Genomic DNA, 14,572 nt, shown 5'->3' on the forward strand with positions numbered 1-14,572 from the left:
CTTTTTGAAGAGGTCTTTGTCCAGCATCACACCATCAGAAGTTGTTTGAAGGGTCAGTCTTAACATATCCATGCACTCTTTTAACCTGGGATCCGACGTACGTAATCCTGTAGATTTGAGTGCCTACCACAATAAGTCAGTAATTACTAAAATGAAAATGGACGCTATTGCAAAGATCTCTGCTGTTCAGTCTCATTTATTAACATAAAAAACTATCTGCCACGGCACCATCAACATCAAAATACTCAAGATATATGCTATAGGGCTGCTATGGTTTGGATCAAAATCCACAGTGGTCCAACTGCATTTTGTCTAAGTGCAAACACCACTGAGCTGGGCCACAGACACAGAAGCTTTGAAGCACACTCTCTTGCACAGCAAATAAATGAGTTAACAGCACAAGAATTCTCATTCAATTACACACACAGCGTTGAGGAAGGGGAAAAGTCACATTCCTCGTTGCAGCAACCCATTTGTAACATGGATTCCTTCATTTATGTTCTTGCATCCAGAACGTAAAAAAAAAAACACCTTGTAGCAGGTAGCTCTCATACAGCACCCAGGAACAGTAAACTTACAGTTATGAATTTATGCACTGGTATTTTCTCTTGTCCTTCTGCAATAGTGTAGAAGAGCAGATCTTCCAAGCTAGGAAGGAGACCTTGCTTCGCTTTACTAAAAACAAAAAACAACACACACAGGCACAGATCAGTGAGTATTTTTGTTCATACGTTTGCATTTTTCACAAGGAAACACATTTTAACTACCAACGTAACTACTAGTATTAATTTCAATGTTTTTTGGGTTTTTTTTTTTGTATCAATGATCAGGGTTTAATTCAGCTTAAGGTAGGAAAAACTGTAACACTAGAGGGATACATATGATGCTTTTAGAAACGTTTTTAACACACCCCTTTTTACTGACAAATGTCTTTCTAAGATCGGATTTGGAAATGTTTTGAAGCAGATTCATTGCATTTCCCTCTGCTTGATCCTACAGAGGACAGAAGTGCTACGTACATAGAGGATAAAAAATGCCTCAGACTCCAAGACCTGCATGCCTTGTAACTCAGCTCAAAGAGCAGACTGATGCAAGAATTTCACAGACAAGAGAAGGCAAGAGGTGATGGGCACGTATTATTTTCTTCAAAATAGTCCTATCTTTAGGAACTCCCAGGAGTGCCCCGTCTTTCTGGAAGCTTATGTAGGCCAGATCAGTTGCAGTGAAAGCAAGTGAAGCCATCTGCAGCATAATCCACTAACAGGAACTATCTCAGGCACCAGAAGCAGCAACGCAGACAGTGTAAGTTCCATGCAGTACAGATAAATCTTCAAACAGCCAGTATGTTTATCAGTACCATACAGCGGCCCTCCTATTCTCCCTTGTGTTAACTACCAGATGCACTTCTAGTACATCTGTACTGGTTCCTAACTTAGCTCTCCATTTTAAGTGAGACACGAAGGAAAGCTATCAGATTCCACCCAGAACAGCATGCTGTAACAGAGCTGCCTCCTGCTCTCAGCTTCTCCTTTCTGGGACACCCCATAGCACCCCTGCAGCAGGTCACAGCACAAGGCTGAGTCAATCCCTTGGCTTCCCATGAGCCCTGCTCTGTAACATGCAGCTGGAAGGCTGCTCTAGGAACCGTGTGCTCCCAAAGGGCTACAGGCAACGGCAGCCAAGGGCTTCACATCTTTCCTTTTAATACCCTCAAGTGTTGACGTCAGTTTTGACACAGCCAGTGTAGTGTGTTGATGCTTCACAAGTTAAGAAAAAAACAAAAAAAAAACAAACAACAAGTTCCCCAGTAAACATAAGGGAAATGCAGAGGATGCAGCCTCACTTTAGGTTAGCCACTAATTTTAAAACTCAATCCTATCATCTGTTAACATTGAGAATACATTGTTACTACAGTATAATACATGCAAGTTGTTGCTTTAGACTTACTACCTAACAGCAGACTGTCCCAAGGCATTTTCTCTATTTCTATAGCACTACGCACATGCACACAAGAAACAAGAGCAACTCCTGCTCAGAAGAGCCTTCCTGGGATCAATGGCCCCTCACAGCACAGCAAGGCTGCCTGCAGGGCTGGGAGCTGCAGAAAGCAGCCCTGCAGTGGAGTGCAGAACGCGGGTGGCCAACGCAGCCCTGCAGATGGGTGCTACGCCTCCCTCTGCTCCCAGCACTCGCCTGCTGTAGTTCAACAACAGGTCACACTCATGATTCATTATTTTTTAATAAAAACCTGATTATCTCCATATACCTCTTAAACATACGGCAACCCTTCGGCTGCGCTCGCCTCCCCCCCCCTTCCTGCAAACTAGCACTTAGAACCAGCAGTAAAAACCTCACTTCTCATTTTCCAATGCAATACGCCGTACTTCCATACTCTGAACAGAAGACAGCTTTGTAAGCCCACAGAACTCTCGTTGTGTTCCAGCCTGGATTTTTTTTAAAAGCAGAGCTGGCTGACTAACGCACAGACAGCCTGGCAACTCAACCGAGGCAGGCACTAACAGCTACCTCAAGCAAACGCCCTTTTTCCTCCAGAAAATTCACGTCTTCCACGCAGCACACCGCACTGCTCATCTTTTGACAGCGGGATGTCCAGACCCAGCTGGCAAAACCAAACCAACCCACATGCAGATCAAACTCTCCTCCTGCAGCAGCATTGCAGCTCAGCAGCTATCTACTCGTTTTAGAGCCATGCAGTGTTACAGAGCCACACTACGGCCCTGAGCTTCACCCACGCACACGGAGCATTTAACTCAGCTCAGTGCTGAGAACAACTTGATGTTTTGCACAACATCTACGCAACAAGACTTGTTACCGGCGTCCCGGAGCTCTGGGAGAGGAAACCCCCCTGTTCCCCTTGGACTCAGGATTACTCCGAAGATGTAACTCCTGTCTGGAAGATTGCAGAAAAATAGACAAAAGCTTTAGACGTGTAACCAAGATTTTTATCTGCTTTTTTCCATCTGTTGAAGAGAGATGGAGCTTTCACAGCACAAAGTGAAATAGTTTCCATATCTTTCACATCTGCTGCTGTTCAATATTGGGTCAGTCAGCTCAATTTAACAACGGCTCTGCGCCGACTGCCAAAGCAAAGAGGACAGCACTTGATATATTTACAGAAAATTGCTCTGTGTCAAACAGTCTATCCTTTGATAAAGTTTATCGGTTAAACAGAGGTGGAAAGGCTTGCTCTGCAGTTTGTCAGGTCATTGATGTCAGTAACCCATGTTTGCTTTACCTAAAAGCGGTATTTTGGCAGTGAGCACACTTAGCAAGATAGAGTTATTCAGCGCAGGTTGGAAAGAGCCACGTTTTTCACACCCAGGGAACAGCCTGACTACAGTGGAAATTCCACTTTATTCCATTATGTCAATAACGGCTTGATAAATGAAAACAAAACAAAACAAAAAAAGGAAATAACCCAAACCAGAGGTACGATTAGCCTTCTTTAGCAGTACTGCAACCCGTGAGCTAGACACAATGCCACAGTTTGCTCCACACTGTTCCTTATGTATCAAGACAAAAACAAGGCCTTCGCAGTCCCTACTCCTCCCCCAGTTTTCCCTTCTGCATCAGTACAGTGCTTATTCCAGACTCCCTGGAGGATTTTATTCTAATAAGAAGTTCAACTATGATTCTAACCAAGAGGTTACATATCAAATATGTAGCTGACTTCTCATTTCAGACAGTGCCTTCGAACAGCTGGACAGTAGTTACCAACTCATTTCACACAGGGAGAGCAAAAAAGAAACTAAAAAGAAAACTAAAAAAAAAAAAAAAGCCAACAAAATAAACAAGCCTTCTCCTAGAGAAACATTCCTACCTTCAGGCATAGCCAACAAATGCAAAACGGGATGTGAAGAACAAAACATGATATGAAGTCATATTAAGGCTACTCATGGATCACATGTTACTAATCAGAAGACACAAGTGAAAGCTGCCAGGGCTGCCATCTGTAGCTCAGTATGAAGCCTGCAGAAGCTACCACACTGAGTAGTGGCTGCTGTTCAGTTGGACATGGAGCCCACCAGCAGCAGCGGGGAACCGTTCACTCGAGAGCTCAGAAGACCCAGAGAACACCACACATTCATAACCTTCAGGCCAAAGACATGGCCGTCAGATATCAAAGTGTTCCTAGTGAACTGCTGCTTCAAAATCTTACTCTGAGAAGTTTGGGTAGAATGAAAACTCCCAGCAGTTTGATGCACCTGCATAGCTGAGCACAGCGAGATGAAGAGCTGCCTGATTAATGTCCAGTGATTCCACTGGAATCCAGCCTGAGTATGAAAGCAAAACAAATTCATAAAGTTATCTCCAGAATTCACCCCTGGCCTTGAAAAGCAACAGTAGTGTTCTCCTGTGATTCTAAGACAAAAACATTACAATGGTAGCAACTCTTCTGTTTTGCTTTGCTGGATTCTATATGCTTGTACCAGCAATATCGTAAGTCAGCTATGCTTCAAAATTCACTGTCTTGCTCCTCCCCATCACCTTACAACATGTCCACACAACTCAGAAGTAGCTTATACTAAGGTGAACTATATGTGATCCTATTACTGTCCAGCATAAAATGCAAAAAGGAAAACGCAGTTAGACTGAAAGCAGAAGTAGACACTATCTCATGTTACACAAGATCGTATCTGGATCATTTACGACTGCGCTTGGATACTGCATTTTAAACACTTAAGCATGAAGCAACGATTACCTTCTAATCCACAACCTTCAGTCATCAGAATTACCAGTCAATGGCTGCTTTCTCAGCTTAACCTCAGATATTTCTTCTTCCCAAAATTTAACAAGCCCCAGGTGAGCCCACAGAGCCATGGGATTGCTGCCCTCCAGAGGGACCCCCTCCACCCACCGGCTCAGCACAGCAGCCCTTGCACTGCAGCCAGCAGAGCGCAGCCTGCACTCACCCAGGCCAGCTGATAGCCCAGAAACCTGCCTGCTCAAACACTCCTCTTTGGCACCCTGCGCTGCATTAACATAGCAAAGACTTCTACATGTAAGGTACCACGTACAAATGCTTAAGTAAAATATTTGCAACCCCATAATGGAAGAATTAGAACGAGCGTGGCCGATGTGCCACCAGGAATTCCTGCCCAACCTGAACTGCAAAGAAACAGTTCCCAGTTTTTTTTCTTGTTTGTAGCTACATGCTATAGGTTTCATGCAATTGTTCTTTGCTCACTGTGCAGGAATGCTCAAAGCATGACTATCTGACTTTCACATACTTTTGTCAAAGGCCAAAAATGTGAGAACTGTTTAACTGGTTTGTGACTATGCAGTCTCCCCACACGTGTCAGAAATTTCATGGCTCCCCTAACTGATGCTGATCAGCAGGAGCTATTCTAAAAGCTCAGTTTAAGGAAATGTTACTTCTTGGAAAAACCACCTTTGCAACCACCACAGCTGCCATACTGGGGCTTTTTTTTCCTGCATGTTTTTGAAGGCAACATGTGTGTTTCTCATAGAAAGTGGAAGTAAGTCTTCAGGCCATGCCCACTTGAGGCACAGCCAGAAATGTTTGTTCCAAAATATTACACGTAGAGCTAATTCACACAGGAAGCTAAATGATGAAAGATAGTATAACTATAGTATTTTACCTATGTGCATTACGTCCTATATAGTTCTCTAATCTGATGCACGCGCATGATTAAGGAGTCTGCTAGCTGAAATAACAAGCATCGCCTTCACAAGCAGCCCATAACTCAACGCAAAAAAGGTTTGGCCCAAGCCCAGCAGCTCAGACATTTGGTGAGATGAGAGAGAAAAGACCAAGGGAGCTTCTCCCCCTGCCCACAGGAGAACAAATTCACACCAAAAACTGTCCGAAGGACAGCTACACATAAGCCACAAGCTGCAGTTCCTGCCTGACCTCGTGGAATCTCTTCTGACTTCCTCTTAACATGAGCCTGATGAAGGCATGGCTGCGCATTAAAGCGAAGCACTCTTTTCTCGCTTGTCTCGCTTCCTCTTTGGCTTCTCTTCATCTAGATAAGAGGCGTGGCAAAGCCGGGGAAAGGAGCCCGGCATTAGGTTTTAATTAGGCCACCCCGGAGGTAGCAGTGAGACGACTCACGGGCCACCTAGGAGACAGAAGAGGGGCACGTTCCAAGCACGGCCGAAGGAAACACATCTCCACGAGGCCTGCAGTTATCCGTCCAACCTGGGGAAGGTTCAGCGCGCTGAGCTCGCGTTCAAGAAACCAAAGCGGACGGGAGCGGGGGACGAACGGGGCTCCTTCAGGAGCTGCTTAAGACCAAGAACCAGTAAGGCAGAGCGCTGGAGAGAGTCGGCGGCACACAGCGTGCTCCGGGGCCGCCTCAGGCCGTGGCCGAGGGCCCCCCTCCGGACTCAGCTGGAGGCACGCGGCACTGTGCGCCCCGCCACCTCCGCGCCCGCGGATGGACGTCATCCGCCATCAACGCGAGGTGACACAGACACCAATTCTTGCGAGAAAAATCAATCGATCGATCGACCAATACAACCCCACGGCACGGCTCCCGCCAGCCGTCCCGCGGCGGCACCCTCGGCCCGCCCTGCACCCGCTCCCCCGTCCCGCCGGGCGATCCCCCCCGACCCGCCCGCACCGTGCCGAGCCCCGCCCGCAGCCCCGCACCTGCCGGGCGCCGCCCGCCCCTCCCGCTCCGCCCGCGTGTGAGGAGGCCGCGGACGCTCACATGGCGCCGCCGCCGCCGCCCCGCCCGCACTCACTTCTCCCCCCCGCCGCCGCCTCCGGCCAGCTCCTTGCCGCCGCCGCCGTGGTTGTTGTTGCGGCCGCCGTCGGCGGGGGGCTCGCCGGGGGCCGCCGGCTGCTGGGCCCCCTTCCCCGGCTCCTCCAGGGCGCCCTCGGAGCGAGTGCACAGACCCCGCGCCGGGCCCGGACCGCGGCGGGCGGCGGGGCCGGCGCTCAGGGCGGCGAGCTGCGGCAGGAGGCGCCGGGAGCGAGAGCCGGGCCCGGGCCCAGGCACGGGCCCGCCGCCGGCCGCCCCCGGCTGGCCGAGCAGCCGCAGCTCCCGCAGCAGCGCCGCACGCCACAGCCGCATCATGCTGCGCCTCCGCCGACTGCCCAGCCGCCGGCCCGCCGCGCCGCTCGCGTCCCGCTGCGCCCGCCCCCTCGTCCGCCGATTGGCCGCCGCGGCCTAACTGTCAGGCAGGCGGCGCGACGGTTGGCTGGGCGGGACGCCGCTCCCGGCGCGGGACGAGCCGCCCGCGGGGCGCGGAGGGAGGCGGGCGGGGACGCGGGGCGGTGCCGCCCTCGCGCCGAGGGGGAGTGGCGGGCCCGCTGCGCGTGGCGGGGCCGGGACCAGGACCGCCCCGAGGTCGGCCCGCCCCCTGCCGTTTCCCTGCTCGCCGCCTCCATTTTCTGAGGGGGAAAGTTTGAGCGAGCGCCGTTCCCGCGGCGGGGAGGGGGCGAGGGGCCGGGCCGGCACCTGCGGGGCGGCGCCGGGAGCGCCCGGGGGTCCCCGCGGCCCGGGCTGTGCCGTGCGGGGCCGTGGCCCGCCGGGTTGCCATGGAGACGGCCATTTCTACCCATCGCTTCTCGCGTCGGCGGGCGAAGGCGCCGCCGCCTGCCGGGAAACAAAGGGATGGGAGCGATGCCGAGGGGAGAATCCGTCCCCGTCCTGCGGCAGAACGCTTCTCCCTGCCCTGCGCGCGTCACCGAAGCGCGGAGCGCTGCACTCCGCAGGAATTAAACCGAACCGCGCTGAAACAAAGGCACCTGCACCCCAGTGGGACCTCGGGCACATGCCGAGGCCTTAAGTCAAAAGTTTCCATGCCAAAATGCGAATAATTCCAGATTGCTGAGTCTGTTACTGCTACGTTACCTTGCGAACCATTGACCAATGCTCCCATCCCTGGAGGTGTTCGAGGCCAGGGTGGACAGGGCCCTGGGCAGCCCGATCCAGTGCCTGATTTAGCAGCTGGCATTCCTGCCCAGGGCGCTCAGACTTGGAGCGAGATCATCCCCGAGGTCCCTTCCAACCCAAGCCACTCTATGATTCTGTCATTTCTTTAGGTCTTTTCCCTGTATGTGGGGTCCGGGGAGTTGGAGTTCCAGGTTAAATGAGTCTTGCTGGAAGCTTTCACTGTAAAAATCTTGATGTTTTAATTTCCTCTACCCTCATGCTGAAAATTTCAGCTGTTGGGGCACAGAACATTCTTCTTAAAAACAAGTGGAACAGAGGGGATTTGTTAAGTTGTTTTCCAGGCAGTCTGAGCTTCAGATGATGACTGTGTAAATACACATTCAGAATAGCCTTTGCTTACACTTACACTCTCTGCTAATAAACCATCAGAGCAGCCATGGGAATCTTTGGAGGCAGATACAAAGATAGCCGATAGTTTATGCCTATAAAATGAGCCTTGGCTCACCGGTGCTTTTCCTTCCCCCGAACAAGGAAACTTGAAATACCAGCGTGGGATGTGCAATCCTGTGCTACAGTTACTCCACATACAGAAATGCAAAGTGCCTGCAGTTCTCACATATTTATTAAGTTACCTATTGCGTTTTCTGGAACTAATTCTACATTTCCATTTGCTAAGACTTGCTGGCAACCCGGTAACTTCCATCCCACACCCCAATACTAACGTTTCTCATTTTTAGCATTCCTCATTGCATAGTCAGAAGTATCTCGGCCACTTTTTCCTTTCTTGTTGCAGGGGCTCCAGCTCCAAGCGCAGACAGCGAGTACGTGTCCCTGATGTGCACGTGGCCACTAAGGAAACACAGCCCTGCAGGCTCTCACAGGGCTCCACGCCGGTTTTGCCTTGCCAAGGTGATACTTGCGGTGCGACAGCTGCACTCTTTCACACACCAGCTGTTTAGCAACTGACCTGATTGAAAATCTCATCTAATTCGACTCCTGTACTGTAGGGGGAAGAAGAGGGAGAATGCAAAATGCAACGATCTGGATCTTTCCTTTCAGTGCTCTGGTTTCTACTCAGAAAGAAATGTAAGGTTGTGGGAGGGAAAGAAAAAGTACTACATTGGCAAAAATAGTTGCCTCTATTAACAGTACCCTGTGTTACGCATTCTTGACCCTGCATGAACTCTTTTACTCATTTCCTTTTTCTGCTTTGTATGCTATTGCCTTATTCCTCTACTTAACCTTTTACTATCAGCTTCACATCAGTAATCTCCCAGTACAAGAGTTCCTCAATAAAGGTTCTCTTAAAACTCACTTCAGGAAATGAATTCTCATCTCACCGGAAATTTCCATGTATGAGTTTCAGCTCCTCAGGGCAGAAAAGACAAGTTGCCCTGAACATGGTACTAGAAATACAACTGGGGAACAATGCAAATGATAAATATAGTTTCAAATTCACAAAGGTCAAGGGCAGTAGTGACTCATTCCCTGTTCTGAAAACTTTTGCTGCATATTTCAGGCCATCACCACAGGCTCTCGCTATTACTAAGCACACAAAGAATCACATGGAGATTCTCTCCCCTCTTGCCAAAGGCATCGGTATGTCAGAGAATCTTAATTTAAAGATGGGCTTTTCTTACTTTCGAATGAAACATAGAAGAGAGCGCATCAGAAATACATCAATTTATGGTGAAAAGTGATATGTGTAAAACCTATCAAGGCGCCTCCGGTTTTTGTTTTGATCCTACATCTCAGTGAAATCCCCTTTTGACTTCCCTCTTGAACAGCATGATGCTGTCTTTTTGAGAACAGAAGACAGGCCGTCTGCTCCACCACTGTGTTTCACACGGCATCCACAGAGAAACAGAAAACTACAAAATTTTAATTTCAAAGTTCCCCCTAGCTTTGAGTCAGTTATGCAGCAAGCAGTAACCATAAACCAATGATTCTCTCTCTTCTAATTTCCACAGCTATGCATGTATTTTTGTAAAAAAAGAACTATGAGAACCAATTAGGCGATCGGTTTCTTCAATAAAAGAATAAAAACAAGAAATTGTTCTTTTAAATGGGCTTTATTTTGAAGTATTTTCCTTAAGTTGTACTGTAGCAAAGTATGTGTAGTCTATTCCTCTCAAAATAATCCATGTTACAGAGGTTTCTCTTTCTAAAAGGAGCATAGCAACGTTAATCTTCTAGGAGAAAGGGCTCTGAAAAGCAGGTGGAAAGAGGTCTTCCCAGTTCAAGCACATCCACTGATAACAGCTTTGAGGAAGGTTAAATCCTCCCATCAGATCTGCAGGGCAGATCTCAGATAAGCAGCAGAAATTAAGGATTATCTTGACTACACCATGAACTGTTTACTTTGCTATTTTAAATGGTTATGTTGACTCCGTTTCATTTGTTGCTGGGTAATGCTTTCCCTGAGAGAACTGAGGACCAGACACCCCAATCTTGACTCTTTGAATATTCCTGTTCATTCTAGCAGCAAACCCTAAGAGCCATTTTCCTCATTTGTGAAGGTAGCACAGCATACATTTGGATAACATTTTGACATGGTTCAAAGGTGCTTACCCACAGGAAACATTTCCTGTTGGTTGTACAGAGGATACGACACAGCATGCTCTCAGCAGAGGACAAGCAGTAAGTAAAGTTACTTTTTAATTAAAGAAAATAGTGGTTAAAACATTTAGACATATTTGCTCAGAAATCCAGGAGTAATTTACCTGGAAGGTAATAGCTGAGGGAGTGACCTCAAGTAAAAAGCAATAGCAGCAATTTGAAATTATCTCCCCAGCATGAAGCACAGTAATGACACCACAGCTTATTTCTCATTCTGCAAGTTCCAGCTTAAGTAAGGCAGTAAGGAATCAATTCAAAGGAAAACAACAAAAATATTCGGAGGATTTGCTGAGACTGACATGCAGAGAGACTGAAGGGGCCACAGACATTCCTAGCATGGCTAAGAGCATACAAAGTTCTTTCAGGATAGATGACAGAGTAAGCAGGGAAGAGGGTTTCTTGAGGATGATCTGCAAAGACTGATGTAAAGGTGTGGGATGAAATCAAAGAAACATGTAAAAGCCGTAGAATTGCCATATGATTTTGAATAAACTGGGAAGAAGGTGCTTAAAATGCAAAAACAAATCTTGACAGAATTATAACCTGTAAAGCATGTTTCTCTTTTGACCCGTTATCCTAACCTGCATATTGGGGAAGATCGTCTGTTAGCCACAATCTTTTCTGCTACTCCATTTGTTAACCCGTTTCCTTTCATCATAGCACCAGTGAGACAGGACTGTCACTCACCGTGGACATTGTTGGTTGTAGTGCTTTTCAAATGCAAAACACTTTCCACATCAGAGGATGCACCTTTGGAGGCCAATAGCTTGCCTGCAAGGAAGCATCCCTTGAAGCCTTCAACACACGGCGTATTATTTGCCCTATAATACACCCAAATCATAACATTACAAAACCCATCCACTCAATCCACAACTACATTACATGTTTAACTCCGGTGACCCCTACCAAGCTGCAGTCCAGCTCTTGACATCAGACCAGGCAGGGCATGGGAGCAAACCTTGACCTTCTCCTCCTGGCCCTGATCCTCAACTGCTAATGCTGTGCTAGCAAATCCAGTGACGGCACCATGCAGCACACAGTGTGCCACTGGACTCCAACCACGTTTAGTATTTGGACAGGGACTTTTGAACAGTTCCACACTGATACGTCAGTAGGGACCGCTGGTTTGAGAAATTGGTTGCAAAGGTGTCTTAAAAAAAAAAAAAAAGAAAAAGAAAAAGAATAACCAAGGTTGTAAAGTAGCCTGGATTAAGCAGCTGGTTTTGCTAATAGCTTTCTTAGTGGTTAAGTGTGTGTGCATTTATCCTAACTCACAAGTGACAATCAAAATTTTCCTAAGTGAATTCTGGTGCATTTGAAACATTTGTGAAAGCAGAAGGTTTGTGCATCAGAGGTAACTGCTGTCACAGAGCATCTTCCTGTCGTCTTAACTACTCCATAGCACTCCATCTTCTCATACACAGCTTGGAAATATGCACAAGAAAAGATTCTGCTTTTTAAAGGGTATTTTTAGCCCTCAGCATAGTTTCCATAGCAGTATTAGGCCCAATTACGTGGGCTTCTGCCTCGCTTGTCTGGGCTCTGCTGTGGAAATTGAGAGCGTTTCAGGCACCGTTACCTTCGGAGGCAAAATCTCTCCTTCCCACACACATGCCACAGCCCTTCACAGTGCTGTTCAGGCAGAGATTTAATAAGGTCAAGGCAAGCACTCAGGCTCAACGCTGAAAAACAGCAGTTCACCTCCTTTGGAAAGAGGAGTTTCACACCACACATCAGTGAAACACCTGAACAGCCCTGGGTAGGACATGGCTCTGGGTGGCTCAATGGAGGAACAGCAGTCGAGACATTTTGATAACTTAGTTTCCCTTTCTACACTTGGCCTTGCACTGCAGGAAGGGGATGTTGTTAGACTTCACAGCCTTCCTGTCCCAGGCCATTTTTAAATGATGACCAAGTGCTGGGATGTTTTGAATATTTAGATAAAATTTCATTGAATGGCTCGATCAACAAAGTGAGGTGCGGGCAGTTAGACATCCTCACGAGCAAGCACGGAGCCGAGTCTCCTGCCTGTCTGCACAACATGATTGTATTGACCTCAGGAGGAAACATAAGCAGCTCTGGAACTGCTAGCATAGCCCTTATTCTGTCTGTCACAACCTCACACATGAAATAACCTTAAAATCCCCCACAGTTATCAGTCATCCCAGATATCATGGGCCTGAATTGAGAACACAGCTAGCACAGCTTCCTAGAAGCCCATCTGAAACTAATTTTTATCTCCACTCTCTTTGTTACACGTGCTGTCTTAGCCTATCCTCTCGTTAGACACCTGAGGATGCAAAAAAGAGGTCAGGAAAGCAGTGGGACGTCTGAGAAATGAAAGCCACCTTAGGATACTGCAGCTAGAAGAGGACTGTGTTAGAACACATGCGAAAATGAACAGTGACACGTATTTGGGGCCAAAAGGCTCACACTGCTAACACGTACCTGCACTGGGAACGTCACCCAGCCACCATTCTGCTTCCTCCCCAGCCCTGACTGGTCACATCTTGTCTGCTGCAGGATAGCAAGTACTTGGGACAGGGCAAACATCAACCAGTGTTACACAGACCTGGGACGTCCTTGGGGAGCGGTACAAATAAATGCCGTATTAAGAGGAGCTGCTTCACGCAAACAAGGAAAACTTAAGCCAGGTGTAAAATCTTTTGCACACTGCAGAGGTTTTCTGGAGTCACTGGGTCAAAGCTCTGAATCTCAGAGCAGCAGCATTCAGTTCTGTGCAAGAAATGCGTGCTTGGAAGCTTTCTGAGATCTGCTGCGGGTTGCTGCAATAGCAGCTGCTGAACGCTGAATGAACATCGCCTCTCTAGTTTACACGAAGCATCTCCTCTTTCCACCAGCAGAGGAGAAGCTATTTAGATCACTAATATGAAAGTGAATTTCTTGGCAGCAGCTACAACAATCAAAATACTTCACTTACTACTTGGTTTATTTATTATTTATTATTACACTTTATTATGAACCTAAACATTGGAGAGAATCCTAAATATTAGCACTGGAGACAAAGAGAAAGCCAGTTTGGGAAGACTCTCAGGATGGAGACGGCCATACGTGACTTATAATTATTTCTCTATCCCAGTTACATTTCAACAAGTTTTATTTGGTTTATTCCTTCAACTTCCACTATGCATATCCTAATGCAGTTCAGCTTCAGTTCACCTCACCTTGTGCAGTTCTACAACCTTTTCCTCCAGTTATCTCTCCTCTAATTTATAACTCTGTGGCTTTTGTTTGATAGAGAAAGCATGAGCTGAAAAAATAGTTCAAAACAATGACTCATTCTGTTCTGCTTTACATATCAGTTACATTAGTTGTTATGTCAACAGCTTTTATTAATATGGAAGGTGAAATTCAGAGTCAAAATAGCACAAGTGGAATGATGTATTGCCATATGACTACAGAGATAAACGTGATAACTAGATGGCATGGCTGGATGCAAAACCATATAAATTCCACCCTTTGAAATAAAAAGTTCTTAATCTACTAATAGTTGTTAATGATTACTAGAACTGGAAGTAATCTGAATTCACATGCTGGTGAGTAATGCTCTTCTATAAACATTCTGAATGTGAAGATTATGCCCTCAGCCCAATCACTGTGTATTTCAGGATGAGCAGAGGGATGCATGCACTGGAATGTTGCTGGTCATCTCCCAAATATTTGGCTCGGCTCTGGGTCCCTGCTCACCCCATCTGAATGGTACTGAACTGTTCAGAATCAGCTTACATGATTGTTTTGAAAGAGAAAACTGAAAGCAATGAATCTCTTCTCCAGGAGTATCACTAGTTCTAGAAAAAAAAAAAAAAAAAGGCTGCTAACATTTTTTACATCTTTGAATTGGTGGCATGCAGTTGGATCAAATACAGCCCTTTAAACAGCAAAAAAAAAATGAGCACCCTGATAGTATTACAGCCATGCTCTCTTGCTGCCTTATCTCTGTCCCTTCTACACTTTTAATTTTCAGTGAACATTCATTGGTACCTTGAAACTCACATCTTAAGGACCAGAGCACTGTGCATGAGACCAGGGCAGGAGCAGCA

At 47.1% G+C, this 14,572-nt stretch overlaps 1 protein-coding gene across 2 annotated transcripts in view; it reads right to left on the bottom strand.

The window, feature by feature from the left end:
• GLS (glutaminase) overlaps window positions 1-7,130 on the bottom strand; it is a gene marked incomplete at both ends in the record, with an annotated part of 48,998 nt that extends 41,868 nt beyond the window's left edge. Inside the window, 4 exons of one of the 2 annotated variants that reach the window (XM_079539002.1) lie at window positions 2-123; window positions 579-675; window positions 2,834-2,911; window positions 6,736-7,070. In XM_079539002.1, the coding sequence (XP_079395128.1) occupies window positions 2-123; window positions 579-675; window positions 2,834-2,911; window positions 6,736-7,070 (632 nt within the window). Of the gene's footprint in view, window position 1; window positions 124-578; window positions 676-2,833; window positions 2,912-6,735 lie in introns of both variants that reach the window. The other variant, XM_079539003.1, reaches the window with a different exon arrangement.
• Window positions 7,131-14,572: the final 7,442 nt, after the last annotated feature.

The sequence above is a fragment of the Tetrao urogallus genome (genome assembly GCF_951394365.1).
Source record: "Tetrao urogallus genome assembly, chromosome: 8".
Lineage (NCBI taxonomy): Eukaryota > Metazoa > Chordata > Aves > Galliformes > Phasianidae > Tetrao > Tetrao urogallus.